The following is a 19,493-nucleotide window of genomic DNA, read 5'->3' as shown; positions in this document are numbered from 1 at the left end:
CTGGACTAGGCTCTTGACATGTTTTATTTTATTTAAGGATAACAACAACTTTACAAACTGGGGGTTTTTATTGTCATTTTTGTGTGCATGCATGCTAAGTTGCTTCAGTTGTGACCGACTCTTTTGTGTCTCTATGAACCATGCCCCTCCAGGCTCCTCTGTCCATGGGATTCTGCAGGCAAGAATACTGGAGTGGGTTGCCATGCCCTCCTCCAGGGCATTTTCCCAACCCAGAATCAAACCCGTGTTTCTTATGTCTCCTGCACTGGCCAATGGGTTCTTTACCACTAGCGCCGCCTGAGAAGCCCCACTGTCATTTTTAGAGATAAGGAAATTGAGGTTAAAAGAGATCAGGTCACTTGCTTGAAGCCACAAAGTTATTAAATGTCAGAACTACCACTGGAATCTATATTGCTATTTCTTTTTTTCACAACCCGTCATTTTGGACTTTATTTCTGGCCATAGAAGAGTAAGGCTTTCATGTATCACTTACCCACTATAAACAGCTAAAAATGGGACAAAATACAGGAAATAATTGTTTTTGGACACAGACAGCAGGCAGCACAGAACTGTGACCCCAAGAGGAGGGAGACAAATGAAGTGAGCCCTAACACTGACTAGACTCTTGCCTGAAACTAATTCCCCAGACAGTGATGCAGGGACAGGGACCCCAAAAGAGCCTGGCAGTCTTGCTAAGTGGAGGAGACAGTCTGAAGTTCAGGGAGGACAAGGAAGCTAGAATTTGCTGGAAACAGTGCCCAAGAGAAGAGGGCTACTTAAGGAAGGAGCTCCAGAGAACTTCATAGGGGGTCCCTCGAGTCTTTGGCTAAAATAAAATCTGTGCATACATGAAATGAAACCCCACAAGACTGAATTATACTGAGAACGATTCCCAGAGTTGACACTAGGTTGGAAATCATTTGAATTCCCACCAGCCAGGGTTAAAAGACCTTATAGAATACATGGGGTCTTTAGTAAAGAACCCAAAGATTCTACACCTTAGTAGTGAGGTCAAATTATCCCCTCAATAAAGTTTTTCCTAGATCTGTCCTAAAAGAAAACTTCAGAGTATCATTTTAATCCCTAAGCAACTAAATTTACAATGTCCAGCATCTAATAAAAAATTACTAGGTGTATGGAGAAGCAGAAAATGTGATCCATGACCAGGAATAAAAACTGACCTAGAAATAAGAGAAATATGATTGAACTAGTCGATAAGGACATTAAAACACCTATTATAAATATGCTCCATGTTCCCAAAGATGTAAAGGGAACTATGGACATAAATAAAAGAGAAGTGAAAGATATTCTCAAATGGTATCTCTAGATTTAAAAAATATTTATTTAAAATGAAAACTACTTTGGATGAGACTAACTGCAGATTAGACACTATGGAATAAAGTCCATCATTTTATTTAATCCTTATCACACTTCTGGCTCAAAGAAGGTTGCTTAAGATCACACAGCTAACAAAGTTAATTTAACTCATTTTTTCTCAAAACAAGCACTGTTTTCCTAAACAAACTACTAGCAACAGCATTATGATGCTATATTTCTGTAACACTTTAAAATTTATGTATATCTCTGGATGCCATTTTTCCACATAGACCCAGTCCCTCTGACAATTCTCTTTATTAAAACATAATAAATAGAGTGCAGTACAACCTATCAGGAGTAAAATTCCACTTATTTTTCTGAGCCTTCAATTTTTCATCCATAAAAATGATTCAGTGATGATGTACATGTGAAAATGTTTCTGTACTCTTAAGTGATATGTGAAAGTGAAAGTCACTCAGTTGTGTCTGACTCTTTACTACCCCATGGACTATACAGTCCATGGAATTCTCCAGGCCAGAATACTGGAGTGGATAGCCTTTCCCTTCTCCAGGGGATCTTCCCAATCCAGGGATCCAATCCAAGTCTCCTGCATCGCAGACAGATTCTTAACCAGCTGAGCCACAATGAAAGACCAAGAATACTGGAGTAGATAGCCTATCCCTTCTCAAGCGGATCTTCCCAACCCAGGAATTGAACCAGAGTCTCCTGCAGGCAGATTCTTTACCAACTGAGCTATAAAGAAAGCCCCCAAGTGATATGTAGAGTTAAGTATTACAAATCTTCATTGCCAAAGGGGAAAGGACAATAACACTTGGTCTGCCTTTCTGCCTGTGCCCTATGCCAGCCCGTAGTCTATAAAGCCCACATTCCTTTAGGGTTGATTTTAGGCAGAAACAATCAAAAAGTAGGCATCTAATCAGAATGTCCAGAGGTCATTAAATGTAATTAGAGTGTAGGGGCCAATCCTGATCTGTCTGACCCTGACTCAACAAGTTCAAGTGTACACTGACTAGAAAGAGCAGTGGACTAGATGCCAAAGCTTGCTTGAGTCATGCTGCGAGACCTTAAAGAGTTCACTTAATCCAACCAGTCCGTCCTAAAGGAGATCAGTCCTGAATATTCACTGGAAGCACTGATGCTGAAGCTGCAGCTCCAATACTTTGGCCACCTGATGTGAAGAACTGATTCATTGGAAAAGACCCTGATGCTCGGAAAGATTGAAGGCAAGAGGAGAGGGGACGACAGAGGATGAGATGGTTGGATGGCATCACTGACTCGATGGACATGAGTTTGAGCAAGCTCCAGGAGTTGGTGATGGACAGGGAAGCCTGGCTGCTGCAGTCCACGGGGTTGCAAAGAGTCAGACATGACTGAGCAACTGAACTGAACTGAAGCATCAGTTTTTTCATAAGTAAATGGGGATGAAATCACCTACCTTATAATAGTGTTGTTTGGAGGACTCAGTGGAATGATAAAAATTCAAAAGGTTTAGCACAATGCTGGCAAGCTCTCAATAAATATTAACTTTAATTATTATAATGAATGAAGTGAAAGTGAAAGTGTTAGTCCTTAAGTTGTGTCTGACTCTTTGCAACCCTATGGACTAGAGCCCACCAGGCTCCTTTGTCCATGGGATTCTCCAGGCAAGAATCCTGGAGCGGGTAGCCATGCCCTTCTCCAGAGGATCTTCTCCACCCAGAGATCAAACCGGGTCTCCTGCATTACAAGCAGATTGGTCTGTATATTTAAGCATTGTATATGCATGTGTGTGTGTCTGTGTAAATCACTTTGCTGGACACCTGAAACTAACACAACACTGTAAATCAACTATTATTCAAATTTAAAATAATAATAATTATAAACATGAGGGATTGAACCACACAGTCTAAAAGCTTTCCTGATTCAACCTGAGACCAAAAGCATGCACTGGAATTTGTGTGCCAACAACAAACTTCTTTGCCGCCTTCACCTACCCCATCCTCACCCCTCCCAGCCAGTCTCAGACATTCACCTGTCACTCCAGTCTCCTCTCCACTCTATCTTCCCCCAGGGGTTCCGCAGCTTCACGAGATACTCAGGTCCATGTCTGGTGGTCACCTGCACAAAATGAGAACCAGTTCAGGTGGCTGGGCTAGAGGGCCAACAGCAAATGCTGCAGATATCTGGGTGAGATTCATGCCTGCAGCTGAGACCTTGAAATGAACCTTCAAAGGCCCTGGGAGTTGGCAGAGGAGAAAATGGCTCCGCTGTTTTACTTGCTGTGAGACCTAAGGCAAGTTACTTAACCTCTCTGTGTCTGTTTCCTGATCTGTGAGAAGTTGTTAATGGTCACATCTAATGCATGAGTTGAACGTTCAAGGATATGTCTACTGAGAATCTGTCAATGTGATCTAATTTGTCAAAAGGGTCTTTTCAGGTTATAATTAAGTTAAGGATTTTGAGATGAAATCACCCTGGATTAGTGTGGGTCCTAAATTCAATGACAAATATCATTATAGAAGAGAAAGGGAAAGACAGAGGAGAAGGGCATGTGAAGATGGAGGCAAAGATGGGAGCTATGTGTTTGAAGTTAGGGAAAGCTTGAGCCACCCTGAGTGGGAGGAGTTACAGAAGGTTTCTCCCCAAGCCATCAGAGGGAAGATGGGCCTAAGGACACCTGGATTTCAGACATCCAACTTTAGAAAACACTGTGAAAAATACATTTCTCTTGCTTTACATCTCCTAATTTCTTACTAATGTACCTACTCATAGGACTGTCATGAGCATTGAGTTAACACTGGTAAAGCAGTTAAGACAGTATCACACACTAAGTGCCACATTTTCTTAAATAAATATAAAATCATAAAAATAAATATTTTAAAGTATCAATTTTGTTATCTATATGTGAAAAATTTCTTGACACACCAAATATGATTGATGGAGATCTAGGAGATAGAAGTCAGGTATGAATGGAGTTGAAAAAAATCTGAACCAGAGTTAAAGGGAATTGGAGGACTTTAGGGAAGTCGCATCCTCTATAGAATAGCAGAAGTTCTCAAAGATTCAACCTGCTGATTCCTTATCTCCATGCTCTGCTCCTGCTGCTCCCTCCATTAGGAAGGCCCTTCTCCCCTGACACAAATCTACCCATCTTTTAGGGCCAACTCAAGGCCACCTACCCTATAAAGCCTTTTCTGACTTCCCTCCAACCCAACCAGATAAATGTTTTCTCTCCTACCTCTAAACCCCAGAAGATTTTCTTCATTGCTTCCTTCTTTCAGCTTCTACTTTGCTTCCCTATAGATTTCGAATATGATTTGTCTCCATACTTGATGGTAAACTCTTTGTAGGCAGGGTCCCTGTCTGGTTCATCTTCCTCTCAATGTTTAATAAAGCTCAAAAGGTAGAGAGCAATGGAAGGAAACTGGAAGATGGTTGAAGAGGAGCATGTGAAAAAGAAGCAGGAATTTGAAGGGAAACCCCATTTCCATTTAGCATATCATTTAGCAGCCCAGGGCAAAGCGAAGCTCAAGAAATGGTTATGAGACACAAGAGGGCTGTGTGTATGCTTGGTCACTCACTCATATCCGACTCTTTGCAATCCCATGGACTGTAGCCCATGAGGCTCCTCTGTCCATGGGATTTTCCAGACAAGAATACTGGAGTGGGTTGCCATTTCCTTCTCCAGAGGATCTTCCCAACACAGGGATTGAACCCACAGCTCCTGTGTCTTCTGCATTGCAGGCAGATTCTTTTACCCACTTAGCCATCAGGGTTAGATGGCCGATTGGCCAAGTCTGCCCGTGGCAAGAGAGGCTGGGATGATACTTGGAGGTGGCAAAGCCTGAACCCACCATTTCACCTGAGAAGAGTGGCACAGAGGTCTGGGGAGCCTACCATCTGCTTCGGCAGGCCCACCAGAGAATTCACCCCTAGACTGGGCACAGATAGTAACAGTCACCAAGATGAGGTAATGCATTGGGAAAAAGCCCTGGAGAGAAGGGAGAGGTGGAAGGGAGACAGAGGGGCCCAGTTCTACTCACCTTCCAGATGCCTGTGAGTGTATAGGCATGGCCGTCCACCAGCCCATTCTCCAGCACCCGCTGCTTCTGCAGAGACAGAGAACTCCTGTCAGTGCTCTGTGGGGTACAGCTAACCTGGAAGTCGGGGGGACCTGTTGGCTGGAGAAAGGGTTTATGGGGAGGGTTGGGAGAGACCTATGTGGTGTTTCCCTACAGTTTTCAAAGCTCTTCAGCACCCACAGTCTCATTTGAGCCTTTGAAGACGTCAAGGTGCCATTCTGCAGTGATTATCACCCTGATTTCCGGAGGGCAACTCAACTCAGAGCTGCTAAGTCATGTGAGGTGACACGATGGTCATTAGTGGAGACAGGGCTAAACTGAGGACTTCCTACTCCAGTTCCGGGTTCTTGTTTGTTATGAAACTAGACAGTGATAGCTAGCAGAGCCGGTAAACTGCCTTGCATGTAGTTGACACTCCAGAAATGTTAGCTCCCTTCTCTGCATACCATCGGTATTCTACAGGGTTCTTGCCTGCCCCAGGGGCTCAGCTCTGCTCGTTTAGTTTGAACATCAGGACTCTGGGTGAGGGAGCTGGGGGAGTCCGGGGCATACACTGAGGCAAGGGCAGAAGCTGGTGGGTGAAGGGAAGGGGAGCAGGGGAGGAGGCTGTCCTCCCTGGGCACAGCCCAGTCTCACCCCACAGTGGGTCTGGCAGCCAATCAGGGTTCTGCTGCAGGCGGCTCGGGTTAGGACATCCCAGAGGTTGTCAGGGGCTTCTGCCAGGTTGATGGTCATTGTCACCCCTCCAGTGAAGTCCACAAGGGCTTCAGACACCTGTCCACGCTGCAAGTCTTCATAGGATCCAGAGAGCCTGCCAGGGAAGGAACAGATGTGAGAGAAGGAAGGTGTTTCTACTGTACACAGCACAGTCCAAACAAGACTAAAGAACTCCCTGCTTGTTTATTCCCAGGGCATGTGTCTGCTATCCCTTCCTCCCATCCCAGGGGCAAAAAAGAAATACATACTCAGTTTCTCTCCCTACTACACAAGTCCATCCATCAGAGAAAGGTTAGACTCCAGAAATGTTGTTCCGATGGGGTGACCCTTACATAAGAGACCCTGGATGTGTCACTTCTATATTTGCTAAGCTATGCCTCAGTATCTCACTTGATAAACTTCCCCTGCCTCTTCTTGCCTCCCTCAATGTTGATGAGAGAGAGACAGAGACAGAGGAGGGGGGAAGGGCCAGGAAGGAAAGGGGAAAGGTTTGTGTGGTTGTCTTACTTAGCATAGGCCTTTTCCAGAAGAGCTCCCCAGAACAAGTTCTTGTAGGTGGAAGAGACAAAGACCAGCTGGCCAGCTTCATTCACAGGTAGTCGGTCATCCACCACGACTGGAACCCACTTTCCAAAGTGCCAGAACTGGAAGGAGAGAAGGTCATGGAGGATGGTTAGCCTAGGGAGCAGAGACATGACTCTTGCAGAACCCTCTTTCCTATGGCCTCCTCCAGGCTGGGGCACCCAGAGGACACTCACCCAGAATTGGAAGATGCCAGCATACTGCTCCGTGAAACTCTGATTCAGGGGAACAACACGACTCAGGATGTCCTGGTGCAAACTCAGAGCTTGCAAAGCCGCCAAGAACCAGCAGTCACCTAAGCCAGAGAACACAAGATATCCACATGAATCTGCTGGACACACATGCGAAGACCGCAAGTGTCTGCATGGATGTACTGTACAGGCCTGCACAAGCTACCAGTGTCCACGTGAATCTACTGAGGACTAACTGCAGGCAAGAAGTGCCTAGTCCCAGTTGCTATCCTCTCTGGACTTGTGGCCTAGTTTAAGAGGAAGGAATTCTGTATCAGAGAGAAAGATGGTGAGTGAGCAGAGCAGGGGGCAGGGAACATCGTCTGGAAATCAGACTTGACACCAAGAACTGAACCATATTCCTAGACTAGTTTTTAGCTTCCCATGTGCCCCGACATCAGGAACTGGGACCCAAACCCAACCAAACTTTTCTAAATCCTGCTTCTGTAACTGATTTATGCACTTCTGAGAAAACTTCAACCCTTCTGGACTCCATTTCTCTGTCTGTGAAATGGGTATGACTACACATGTGCCTTCCCTCATGGCGAAGTGTTTTTCCTCTTCCCTCTAAAAAGAAGTTGGGTTGAGGATAGATCTGCTCAGATCCTAAAGCATCTAGTAACTGGTATGCCAAGAAGGACTCATTACAGGAACTATGGTAGGGTGAGTCCATTTTCCCAAGATGAAACCCAGACCTGGAAACTGGTTAGGGAGGAGGATCGTTAGGCAAGGTGTGGCGTTCCCATGCATCCTCAGAGGACCAGTAGTGATAGTTCTCCAAGAAAATGACAGCATGTCAAGATGGAGCTCAGGGTGGCCATTTCCTCTCTTGGGATCTCTCAAGCCCCCTCCTCCCCACTCCACTCTTCCTTGGCTGGGCTGGGCTGGCAGGTGCCAGGTGTGTCTCGGGGCTGTGCAGACTTACCTACCAATCCCTGGCACAGATCCAGCCGTTTGGCCTTGGCAGAATAGAAAAGGGGGTTGCTGTGCAGCTCCTGCAGGAACAGACAGAAAAGTCCTTCCGATGGAGAACAAAGAAGCCCCTGGAGCTACAGTGACCATAGTTTCTCACGTCCCTGAACTAGACTTCTGGGCACACAGACACAGAACATATGTGAAATCAGGGCTATTTCGGGATTCTGCCCACTGTATTTCTCATTCCTTCTTGCTGCTCGTGTTAAGTCAGAGTGCTAGAAAACCCTGGGTAGATAGTGAGAAGTAGCACTTGTCCCTAAAATGCCTTTTCTTGGAGTATCTGTGACAAACGGAAGCATCTGCTTTCTGGGGTGTTCTCATTTTTCCTAGAGATCTTCTCATTCCCACTATTCTCCTTGCTACTCCTCCTTCCCACCCCAACCCCCAGTCTAACGAGTCTCTTTGGCTTCCATGCTGAGATGCAGGCGGGGGTGGCATCAAGGGGAGAGTGTGGGATGGTCTCTGCTCCACGGCACACCCTAAATCCCTCCATCTTTGCCTGGGCACCCTTCCACAGGTCTCGCAGCAAACGGGAGACCTGGGCCCCACACCACAAGGTCAGGTTCGTGACAGACTTGCTACCTCAGCAGTTCCCTAGATTCTCTGGGAGAAGGCGAGTCTTGGCTGTCATCTAGTGTAGGAGGCTTACTGGGGAATTTACACAGAGTGACTTGGTAAGTCTGGGGTTGCAGGTTCTGATGGGGTTGGCTGATAGGGGACAGAAAGGGGGAGGATTTGTAGCCCAGGGTGACTTCGTTCTGTTCACCAGCCATCTTCAACTTGTTAACCAAATTTGGGGGAGCTGGGTTGCCTTTCAACACATTAAGAAGTTGCCTTTGAAAGGAATCGTTGGTGCATTTCACAAAGAGAAGACTTTTGTAAAGTGATTAGTAGCTTCTTCACCTACGTGTTTCATGAGCCAGATTTGGGGAGGGGAGTATTAAACTTCCTCTCTGGGGTATGGAGAAAAGGGAACCCTCTTATACTGTTGGTGGGAATGCAAACTAGTACAGCCACTATGGAGAACAGTATATGAGCCAGCAATCCCACTCCTGGGCATACACACTGAGGAAACCAGATCTGAAAGAGACATGTATACCCCAATGTTCATCGCAGCACTGTTTATAATAGCCAGGACATGGAAGCAACCTAGATGCCCATCAGCAGACAAATGGATAAGAAAGCTGTGGTACATATACACCATGGAATATTACTCAGCCATTAAAAAGAATACATTTGAATCAGTTCTAATGAGATGGATAAAACTGGAGCCCATTATACAGAGTGAAGTAAGCCAGAAAGATAAACACCAATATAGTATACTAACGCATATATATGGAATTTAGAAAGATGGTAACGATAACCCTATATGCAAGACAGAAAAAGAGACACAGATGTATAGAACAGACTTTCGGACTCTGTGGGAGAAGGCGAGGGTGGGATGATCTGGAGAACAGCATCGAAACATGTATATTATCAAGTGTAAAACAGATCGCCAGCCCAGGTTGGATGCATAAGACAAGTGCCCGGGGCTGATGCACTGGGATGACCCAGAGGGATGGGATGGGGAGGGAGGTGGGAGGGGGGTTCAGGATGGGGAACACATGTAAATCCATGCTGATTCATGTCAATGCATGGCAAAAACCACTACAATATTGCAAAGTAATTAGCCTCCAACTAATAAAAATAATTGGGAAAATAAATAAATAAATAAACTTCCTCTCTGATAGATGGTATTGATCAGTCATGGACCCAAGCAGTACATTGAGATATATTTCCGGCTGCGACTGTTCTGTGTACTTCAGGGCAGGGGGTAAGGGAGTGCTTAGATCCCTTTCAGGATCACCCTGGATTTTCTCTGGAAAATGGGAATGTGGGGACTTCCCTGGAGCCCTTCGTGTGGGGATCAACAACAGCGAGTAAGCCCCGAGCCCTGGGCAGACGGTCTGGGCACCACACTGGGCGAGTAGGGTCTGGAGGCCCCTTACCGGAGGCCGCTTCCACTGCAGGCGGCTCGGCAGCTTCCGCAGCAGAGGCCCGCTGCCGATGGAGCGCAGGGAGGCCGGGAAGCTCTTGTCCTCAAAGAGGCTGCCGTCCCTCAGGCAACTTTCCTTCAGGGCCTCGTAGTCCTGTCTGGGGAGCTGCGAGAAATGCCCCATTGAGTCCTCGCACCTCAGCTTCCAGCTTCTGCAGACAGGAAACCACATGGCCATGGCTGGGACCACACAGACCACCGGGCCCTGTGGACGGTCTCCGGCGCCTGAAACAGACAGCAGAGGGTGCCCAGTGTCCTCACGTTCTGTTGAGGCTTTGCCAGGCCTCCGGGGACGAAGAGGAAGATGGAGGGATGGGCTGGTGGTGCAGGCGAGGTGGGGGTAGGGGGAGAGGCTATGAGAACAGGACCGAAGCACCTGGTTTATTCTCATCCCAGATAGTGGGGGACCTGGAGCACTGTTTAAGTGTTGGGGTTTCTGGTGGGAGATCCAGGCTCCCACAGGGAGTCCTGTAGGGAAAGGAGGGTCTCCCCAGTCTCAGGGCTGGGTCCTGGGCCCCTGACTGTGCCAGCGTCACAGGGCTACTCCTGCTTAGTGGGGACACGGGGAGGAGAGGAGCAGGAGTGAAAGCTCCCTTCATGAACTTGGGGGGCCATGTGCTACACCTGGAAGTGGCGGTGGCTGCCCCTTCTCTGCCCCTCCAGGGAGTCGGAGAGTTCTCACTCAGCTCTACGCCTGCTCCCATGGCCTCCTCCATCTTCCCTGAAAAACCATGTCTCTTGCTTTCCTCCTTTTATACGCTCTTCAAAACGACTTCCTTGAAAACATTTTTGGCAATGTGAAAAAAAGTCACACGTGTAGTGGCAAAGGCCGAGAGTTGCCTGAACCTCGCCTTTCACTCTTTTTTCTTATTGGTAGAATTCCAGTTTTGGCTGCCCAGCTGCCAAACTGGATTTCCCTGGGCTTCTTGGCAGACAAGACGGCCACCATAGCACCTGGTTCACAAGGTAGCAGTGGACGTCTATTAGGTGGGGCTTTTGGAAAAGCTATAACTTCACTAATAAAAAAGATAGTCTCAGGACTTCCCTGGTGGTCCAGTGGTTAAGAGTCTGCATTCCAACACGGGCTTTGATCCCTGGTCCTGGAACTAGGATTCCATATGCTACCACTGAGCCTACGCACTGCAACTACTTACTGAGCCCAGGCCCTCTGGAGCCCATGGGTAATGAGGAGCCCATGCACCACAACGAAAGATCCCACATGCTACAACTAAGACCCAGTGCAGCCAAAAATAAATAATTTTTTTTTAAAGACTCAATGGTCACTATTTTTTATTTCCTCCCTCTCCCTTTTCTGGAAAGTGGATGTGATGCCTAGAGATGGAGCAGCTGTCTTGCAACCATTAGGGAACAGCTGCACGCTAGAAGGAGTCTGGATCTCAGGGACTGCTTTGAACAAAGGCACCAGCTTTGGGTGGTTTGCCTCTAGATGTCTTCTTACATGAGAAGGACAAAACTTTGGCTTACTTAAGCCATGGTAGTATCCAGACTCTGTAAGGTTTTTATGTCAGCCACTGTCCAGATGCCTGCTTCATGCATTTGGTTGAGTGCTATGCTTCAACCATAGCATTCTCAACTGGTACTCGATGGCATATTAAATTTTATGTGTATTTTTTAGGGGGTCAGTGGGTCCCTCCTTTGAATCTAATCCATGAGTTTCATATTAAGAGCTCTGCAAGCCATAGGCCCTACCAATCTAAATATTCTAGCACATCCATGATCTCCTGCATTTTTGTGCCGTTGTGATTGGTTAAGTCAGTGATTTTGAGGCCTCTATTATTTGCATTCTTATCCACTTAGAAAAAGAAAATGTCAGAACCAGAATATGCCTTGAAAAACATGTTGTCTAGTATTTCCCCAAATTACTTTAGCAGTGGGGTTCTTTCTTCATATGAAAGAAACCCCACAGAAACTCAAGGGTGGAGACTTGAGGTTGCAGCTTGGACCCCAGTGCATATTTGCAGTTTCTCATTGTATGGTTTGAAAATCACCAGCCTTTTCTAGTCTGCCTCATTTTTCAGGTGTTCACCTGAAACCTGTTCACCCATTCACTCATCAAAAATTTTGTTGGAAACTTGTCATCTGCCAGGCTTGAGCCAGGCACCATTCTCCAGAGATGGTCCCCACCTTCATGACTCTGACAGTCTAGTGGGGGTTTAAATGACCTTTCCAGTTGCATGAGGAAATTGAATCAAAGCCCAACCCAGAACTCAGGACCCAGGTCTTTGGTTCCCATTACAGTGCTCAGCCCTCAATGCCAGGAACTCACATTTGTGTGAAGTAAAGCCCTTGGGACAGAATGTATTTGCACTAAAAGTCACCTACACACAGTCAAATGAAGTTTGAGTATTCCCTCACAGCTATAGAAGCGACCTGAGGGCCCCCTTCATTATCAAGATCTTACCCATCCTCCAAAATCCAACTTGATCCCTCCTCCAGGAAGCCTGCTTTGAATGTGTAGCTATCACTGAGCTTCCCTCATCCTGACTACCTTCCGGCCCCCTACTGTAGAGGAATCCCTACTGCCCTCTACGTGGTTCTTCTCAAATTATCATTCATGAAAGACCTGTATTCTTTTCTTTCAAATTTGTCACAGAAATCTAATTAAAATAAATTAATAGAAACAGAAAATTTTAAAGGATAATACAAAATGCAAGCCCTCCTTTTAAAAAGAAAATTCAGATTCAACAGAAATATTCAACAGAATTTTTGGGGGGGTCAATCGCTATGAAAGTTTCTCAACACTGACCTTTGTTTTACACTTAGCTCGTCATGCGTTGATAGTGACCTGTTTGCAGAATGACCTTGTCCTTGGACCCCACTGTGGGCTCTGCAGTGAGTGATTCATGCACTGAAACTTCTCCTGCCTGATACCAGTCTTTTATCCCTCAAGGGGTTAATGCTAGTGCAATTCTGTTAGCCTCACACCCTCACCTCTCTCTGAGGTTAGGACACTCTGATTCCTGAAAATTCTTATTTGTCACAGTTGCTGGCACACCTTCTGGGGGAAGACTCAATCCTCTCCTGAACCTGGGCTAGAGGGATCCAAAAGCGGTTAGTCTGGTCTTGTGTTTCCCCACGCTTTTTCCTTCCTGGTATGGTCTATTGGGCAAAGCTTCCTCCAGCCCACCTCCTTCCCAACAAGTTTCTTCCACCATTTACATTTGTAAACATCAGACACCTAAAGGCAAGCTCTTACTTTTTTGTCCTTCACGCACGAACAGCCATCCTTCACTGCTTGTGACATGACAAACGGGGTCCCTTGGCTTCAGAATCCAGCCCAGGGTCATGACCTCCTCACCAAGTGCTGACTCACACTCAGTTTCCTCTCTGGGCCTGAAAACATTGCATCTCAACACAAGCATCGGTGTCTTGTGGGGCTCAGAGAACAACATGCCCTTCACAAGATACTCCTGCTCTAAATTTTAGGATGAGGCAACATACATACATATCCTTAAAGAAGTATTCCTAAGTCACCTTCAGGAAAGTCTAGACCCACATGCGGCTTGTTGGAAATTCTTGCGTGTCTGCCATGTATAACAAGCTGTTCAAGAAATTGGCTTATTCCCAGATCACCACAGCTCTCCACAAAGGGCCAAATGGGTCTCGGTCATATTTGGAAACGCACTTTGGCCATTGTGAGTGAGCAGTGTTGGAGCAGGCCAGTAAAACAAGATAATGCAAATGAACAGAGGCTTGCTAATCAGGGCACAGATATTAGCCAGCGAAGCCTAAAGACATGCTGTCTGGCCTGAGTGCTTCCTTGGCTCCCCACAGGCAGTTGGACTTCTCCATCACATTCTTCAGGTCAGGATCCATTTGAACTCAGCAAATCAATAGTCAGAACCTCAATCTTCACCTTGCCCTATTGGCTATACCTGCCTTCTCTGTATATGTTGGGGGTAAGAGACAGCTTTATGATGGGGAGGGGGATCCCTGGTGCCCATGATCCCAAAGAGGCCTTAGAACATTAACTGGAAGAGCAGCACCAGGTGAGACTCTGGTCTCTTCCATGCCTTGGGTCCCTGCCCTGATGTTCATTCAGATGTTCACTGAGGACCTACTGTGTGCAGGTACAGCACCATGTCACATACATACATGTGGTTGTTGACCCATGAGTAAGGGTAGAGTCAGGGCTCTGAAAAGGAAATGAAATAAGTACATCCCTGCTCACAGGTACTGTGGACCTGTAGAATCCTCCTACAGGATGACTGATTCCTGGAGAGCTCTGGCATCTCGCCACAGCCCACTGAGTTATCTGAGTAAAACTGGAATAGAAACCTAGGCTCCTTGCACAATGGCTCTGTCTATATGATAAAAAGCATCGGATTGAAAAAAATGATCAACTCCATTCTCTTGACAGTTGGAAAAAAAGAACAAGACTAAGAATCAGCCTTGCCTGATTTATCTTGGGCAAAGCTATCTTTCTTTTGTGTAACAGGCATTGTACAGTGTTCATGGTGTGCCAGATTTGGAATTAGAAAACCCAGAGGTGGCTGGGTTTGCTACCTCTTACCGTGTGGCCATGGGCAGACACTTTACCATCTCCCAGCTATCTGGATTACCTGTAAAATGGAGATGACATATCCTGTGCCCACTCTCAGGACTCAAAGAGACAACGATGTGAAGTGACTTGAAAAAACTCTAAAGCAAGGGATGGCATTCTGTGATCCATGGGTCAAATCTGGCCCACAATTGGTTTTTGTAAACAAAGCTTTATTGAAACACAGCCATGCATACCCATTTATGTATTCATGGATGCTTTTGCAACATACAACAGCACAGTTGAATAGTTGGAACAGAGATCATATGACCCGTAAGTAAAAATATTTAAGGCCTAGCCCTTTCCCTCATAGCTCAGTCGGTAAATAATCTGCCTGCAATGCAGGAGATCTGGGTTTGATTCCTAGGTCAGGAAGATCCCCTGGAGAAGGAAATGGCAACCCACTCCAGTATTCTTGCCTGGAGAATTCCATGGACAGAGGAGCCTGCCAGGCTACAGTCCATGGGGTCACAAGAGTCGGACACGACTTAGCGACTAAACCACCACAGTCCTTTACAGAGAAGTCTGCTTTAAAGCACTATCTAACCCAGATGTATTGTTGCTACATGGCAGTAGGCACAGGGGTAAGCTCCAAGGAGGAATCCACAGAGTAAAATGTGGTTAACTGAATTCATCACTGAGAATTTATCTTAATGCAACAGAATTTTATCTCTAATTGATTCATTTTTTTTTTAACAGACTCTTAACATTTTGAGTTTCATTTGTGCTTCAAAAGACTTAAAGATATGGCTTGCCATTTCTCTCTGCTAAAGTCAGGTTTCTAATACATTTTTTACAGGTGTTGACATCAGGCATTCCTGAGCAGATTTCAGGTGGCTTTGTGGGTACTGATGACGAATAGGAAAACCCATATCTCCATGTACAGATCATGACTGGTTCATGAAACGGGAAATGATTTTACAAAATTAATGGCTGGAAAGGATCTTGAAAGTTTTTACCATTTAGACATCTGTCTGCATTTAGATTGCATTTTCAATAGAAAATCCCAAGACTTTGTCATTCAGGAAACAATAAAGAACACAGTCCAACTATGAACTATTTTGAAGGCAAGAATAAGATTTGTTTCCTGGATTTGCAGAACCCAGTCATGAATAAAGAAATGGTTGATATGTGTTTGCTGACTAGCTGACTGAATGAATGAAGTGATGTTTCATTTGTAAAATGTAAAGAATCATAAAACCTGCCCTCCCCACCCCTCCTAATATGAAGCTGAAGGAGAAACGGACGGGAAAACTTTTTGTGAGATATCAACCATGTGACTGCTCTTCTGTTTTTCTGATCACATCCCTGGGACTGGTTTAGGCTGAGACTTGGTTTCAGTGGCCTCCCTAACAGCACCGCTTCTCACAGGTTGGCTGTAGGGGGTGGTATGCAGGATCTAAAACAAAGTGCCCTGAGGCACAACGTAAAATCAAGGGCGGCTTCTAAAAGCAAAGGAGTCTCCATAGCAACCAGGCACCTAGAGAGGATGCTGGGTTTGGGGTTGGTGGGGAGAAATGGCAGGAAGCTCCCTGCCTTCACTGGTAATGCTGCGGTGATTACATGACTATGTGAAGATATAAGAACTTGGCTGATGGAATTCCCTGCCCACGCTCAACTGACTCATTTTCCACCTGACTCCGTGAGACACTACACAGCACTACACTACACACACTACAGATCTTTGTAGAAGTGCAGACACCCCCAGAACGGGAGTGTACACCCTAAGTTGCCATGTAACTTTCCATGGGCTTAAGAACCTTCACTTGGCCCCTGCAGAAGGCAGACCCTGATATCAGTCACTCTTTGCAGCTGAACTGAACATCAGGCTAGAAGGAACTTGGTGTCCTGCCTTTCAGTGCTCCTGAGCAGCAGTTCCAGCAGATCTAGCTGCCCAGACTCACTAGGGTGAGCCCTGGGGCATCTTTTTCGCACATCTTCTTTTTTCACTTTCTTACAGGCTCTTCGACTGGAATCTCAGTGGGGTCACTCTCTTGCCCTCTCGCCTGCTTCTGCTCTTAGAGTTCCCACCCCAGGAGACAGCAGCACCCTGGTCTTAGAGCCATTCCCTACGCTGATTTCTCCACCACCTCCCACACTTTTGAAGAACCAACCATTTTGATCTTTCTCCCTTCTGGACATTTCAAAACACATCTCAATAGGAATGAGTTTTAAAACAGATGTAAATGAGTTCTTTTTTATTTTTTTCAGAAGTATTTGCATCTGAAGAGAGTCACAGGCTTCGAACTGCATTATTTGATTAAATAAAAATAGATTTTCTTCCCCTCCTCCAAACAGAGGGTGGCCTCAAACCCACATGGTCAGGATCTCAGGGTTTGGGCCTCTTTCTGGGTAAACAACCCACAGCACACACCCTCTGCTCTATCCCAACACACCTTTCAGTTGCACACACACACAAGATGTGTCTTGCCCTCTCTGGTTCAAATTGCATCCATTCTTCAAAGCTCAGCTCATTTCCCCTTATCCACAAAAGCCTTCTCTGACCCTCCGGCACATTTTTGCTTCTCCTCACAGCTGAGTTACTTGACAGATGCACAGATTTGATACACCTCAGGAAAGGTATTCTCAGGACCTCTGAGCTTGTGTGACTGTATGAGAAGGAGACTGTTATAAAAGGAGCAGCCATGAAAAAACAACCCTGAATCTGCTGCGACCTGGGAGGGGAGGACGATGCTGGGTAACAGCACTTCCTGCCCCAAAACACCTTGGTCCTGAACTCGAGAAATGGATGGCCTCCCATCTCAGGCCATGATTAGCCCTACTCCAGAAAACCAAGCTATGCAGTTAAATACCCAGGCAACACTTTGGAAAAAGGAAGTCAATCAAAAACATCTTTGGGGGGACTCCCCTGGCTGTCCAGTGGTTAAGAACCTGCACAGGGGCACGGGTTTAATCCCCAGTTAGGGAACTAAGATCCCACATGCTGCACGGTGTAGCCAAAATAAACAAATAAAAATAAATTTTTTTAAAAAATTCTTTCTGGGAAAACTATCTGGCAGTCAGTACTAGAGGTAAACGTACATACATCCTCTGACACAGCAATCCCTGGGTATTACCTAACAGAAATGCTTGGACTTGTATACCATGAAACATGTAGAAGGAAATTCATAACAGCATTATTCAAGATAGCCCTGAACTGAGAACTCCCCACAAGGCCATGAACATTGATAAATAATACTTGGGAACATTCACACAATTGAATGCTACAGAGCATGAGAGTGAACAGCCATGAACTACACCCAACCCTACAGGTGAAAGTTACAAACTCAGTGCAGAGCGAACACATCCAAACGTGGAAATCCAATGATTCCGTTTACATAACTTCCCAAAAAAGGTGAAACCAGTCTATGTGTTAGAAATCAGCTTAGTGGTTACCCTCGAGGTGGAGAGATTTGTCCCCAAAACAGTTGTGCAGCTAAGAGTTATATCAATTCTATCCCTTCCTACTGATTGTTGCGATGGTCAGTAGAGAGATTTACAGTGGAAATTAAAAAGCGATAGATTCAACTTGTTAACCAAGTCTTTATTAGACTCCTTTCCATGGGCCCTTGATGGCAGGGGTGCAGGATGAATCAGAATTTCCGCCCTCAACTACGTCACAGGCCTAGAGAGAGGGCTGTCTTCCCTTCCCTGTGATGCTCACTCTGTGTAATGTTCAGTATCCAGCCCACCCAAGAATCCTCACTCTCCAAAGTTAGAGGTACCCTCCCACCCTGCCAGGTCCAGAAGATCACCTCAGACTGAGACACTTAGGTCCACTCCACTAGCTCAAAGTTAGAATCACAGTTCTAGCCCCGAGCTCCTATAGATTGGACCTGGCAAGTCTGGAACAAAAATGTTTACCCAGTATCCAGTCTGTGTCTCACTCATGCAGGCAGTATCTCCCTCTGCCTTCATGGGACAGACTTACATGCTGAGCTGAGAGCTAACCACCTCCCTCCACAGCCATCGCCAGCCTCCAATGCCCAGAGGCCAGCAAAATGCTTCAGCATTGTGATTTCTAGATTTCTCGTCTAAGCCAAGGCCCCCCTTTAGCACCACACTGATACCTATCACGTGAGGGACCATTTCACTCTCGCAGAAGGTGAGCATTGTCATCAGTGTTTCTTCGCATCTGATTTCACAGAGAATATCAAACCAACCTCATTTTCTATTAGTACCCAGAGAGCAGCCTGCCTCCCAGAACATCAGACCCCATGAGGTCCCAGGCCCCTTCCAGCCCCCTCCTCAAATAGAGCAGGCTCAGAAGATCCCTGGAAGGGCCTGAGCCCTGGGAAATGACAGCAACTCACAGCATTGCTAACTCTACCAAATCACCATGGATGGAAATCAGAGCTGGAGGGACCCCAGGAATCACCCAGGTCCAAAGACCCCCTGATCTGAATGAGGAGACAGAGCTCAAAGGGCTGAAGTCTACTGTTCTCGGTTACATGGGTGAGCAGACGCAAAGCTGAGAACACAATTCAGATCTCCAGATGCCAGGGCTCTGCCTATGTAGATACTCTGACCTGCAAAGTTCATATCAGGAAAAGCCACTACCTCTCCTTTTCCGAACCCAGACATCACAGAGGACCCGAGGGGCTCTAGGCTACATTGGAACCCCCTTTGAAGCCAGAGAAATTTACCTGCACAGGAGATCTTGCTTCTTTAAGCAACTGGACAGGCTCTAATCCCAATGCAGATAGAACCCAACTGCCAGAGATAGCTCCTTATATAAGGTCCTTTCTAGGCACAGGTGTTGGGCTGAGTCTGAGTTCCCGCCTCCCGGAGCCTTGGCTCCTCCCCACCCTTGTCCTTCCCCCTCCCCCCCAACTTCTCTGAAAGGGCGGGGAATGCCCGGGGCTTTGTGATGTTATCATACAAATCCAATTATTTTCTTGAGCTAACACAAGAACAGTACATGTTCCAGTAACACCTTGAGAAGGGTTAGTCATCTTCTCACTTCCAGTCTCAGGAGGGTATGTGACGATAAG

At 46.3% G+C, this 19,493-nt stretch overlaps 1 protein-coding gene across 1 annotated transcript in view; it reads right to left on the bottom strand.

The window, feature by feature from the left end:
- Positions 1-19,223, bottom strand: part of CAPN14 (calpain 14) — a 39,352-nt gene extending 20,129 nt beyond the window's left edge. The window contains exons 1-8 of the mRNA XM_070480759.1: positions 19,146-19,223; positions 9,892-10,163; positions 7,854-7,923; positions 6,875-6,993; positions 6,624-6,760; positions 6,036-6,210; positions 5,361-5,426; positions 3,350-3,435 (exon numbers count right to left, since the gene is read on the bottom strand). Of these exons, the coding sequence (XP_070336860.1) occupies positions 3,350-3,435; positions 5,361-5,426; positions 6,036-6,210; positions 6,624-6,760; positions 6,875-6,993; positions 7,854-7,923; positions 9,892-10,116 (878 nt within the window). The 5' untranslated portion in view covers positions 10,117-10,163; positions 19,146-19,223. The remainder of the gene's footprint in view (positions 1-3,349; positions 3,436-5,360; positions 5,427-6,035; positions 6,211-6,623; positions 6,761-6,874; positions 6,994-7,853; positions 7,924-9,891; positions 10,164-19,145) is intronic.
- Between the last annotated feature and the right edge of the window lie 270 nt (positions 19,224-19,493).

This window comes from Odocoileus virginianus, chromosome 2 (genome assembly GCF_023699985.2).
Source record: "Odocoileus virginianus isolate 20LAN1187 ecotype Illinois chromosome 2, Ovbor_1.2, whole genome shotgun sequence".
In the NCBI taxonomy this organism is placed as follows: domain Eukaryota; kingdom Metazoa; phylum Chordata; class Mammalia; order Artiodactyla; family Cervidae; genus Odocoileus; species Odocoileus virginianus.
The sequence above is the reverse complement of the archived record's forward strand: the minus strand, read 5'-3'. Positions and strand labels throughout refer to the sequence as shown.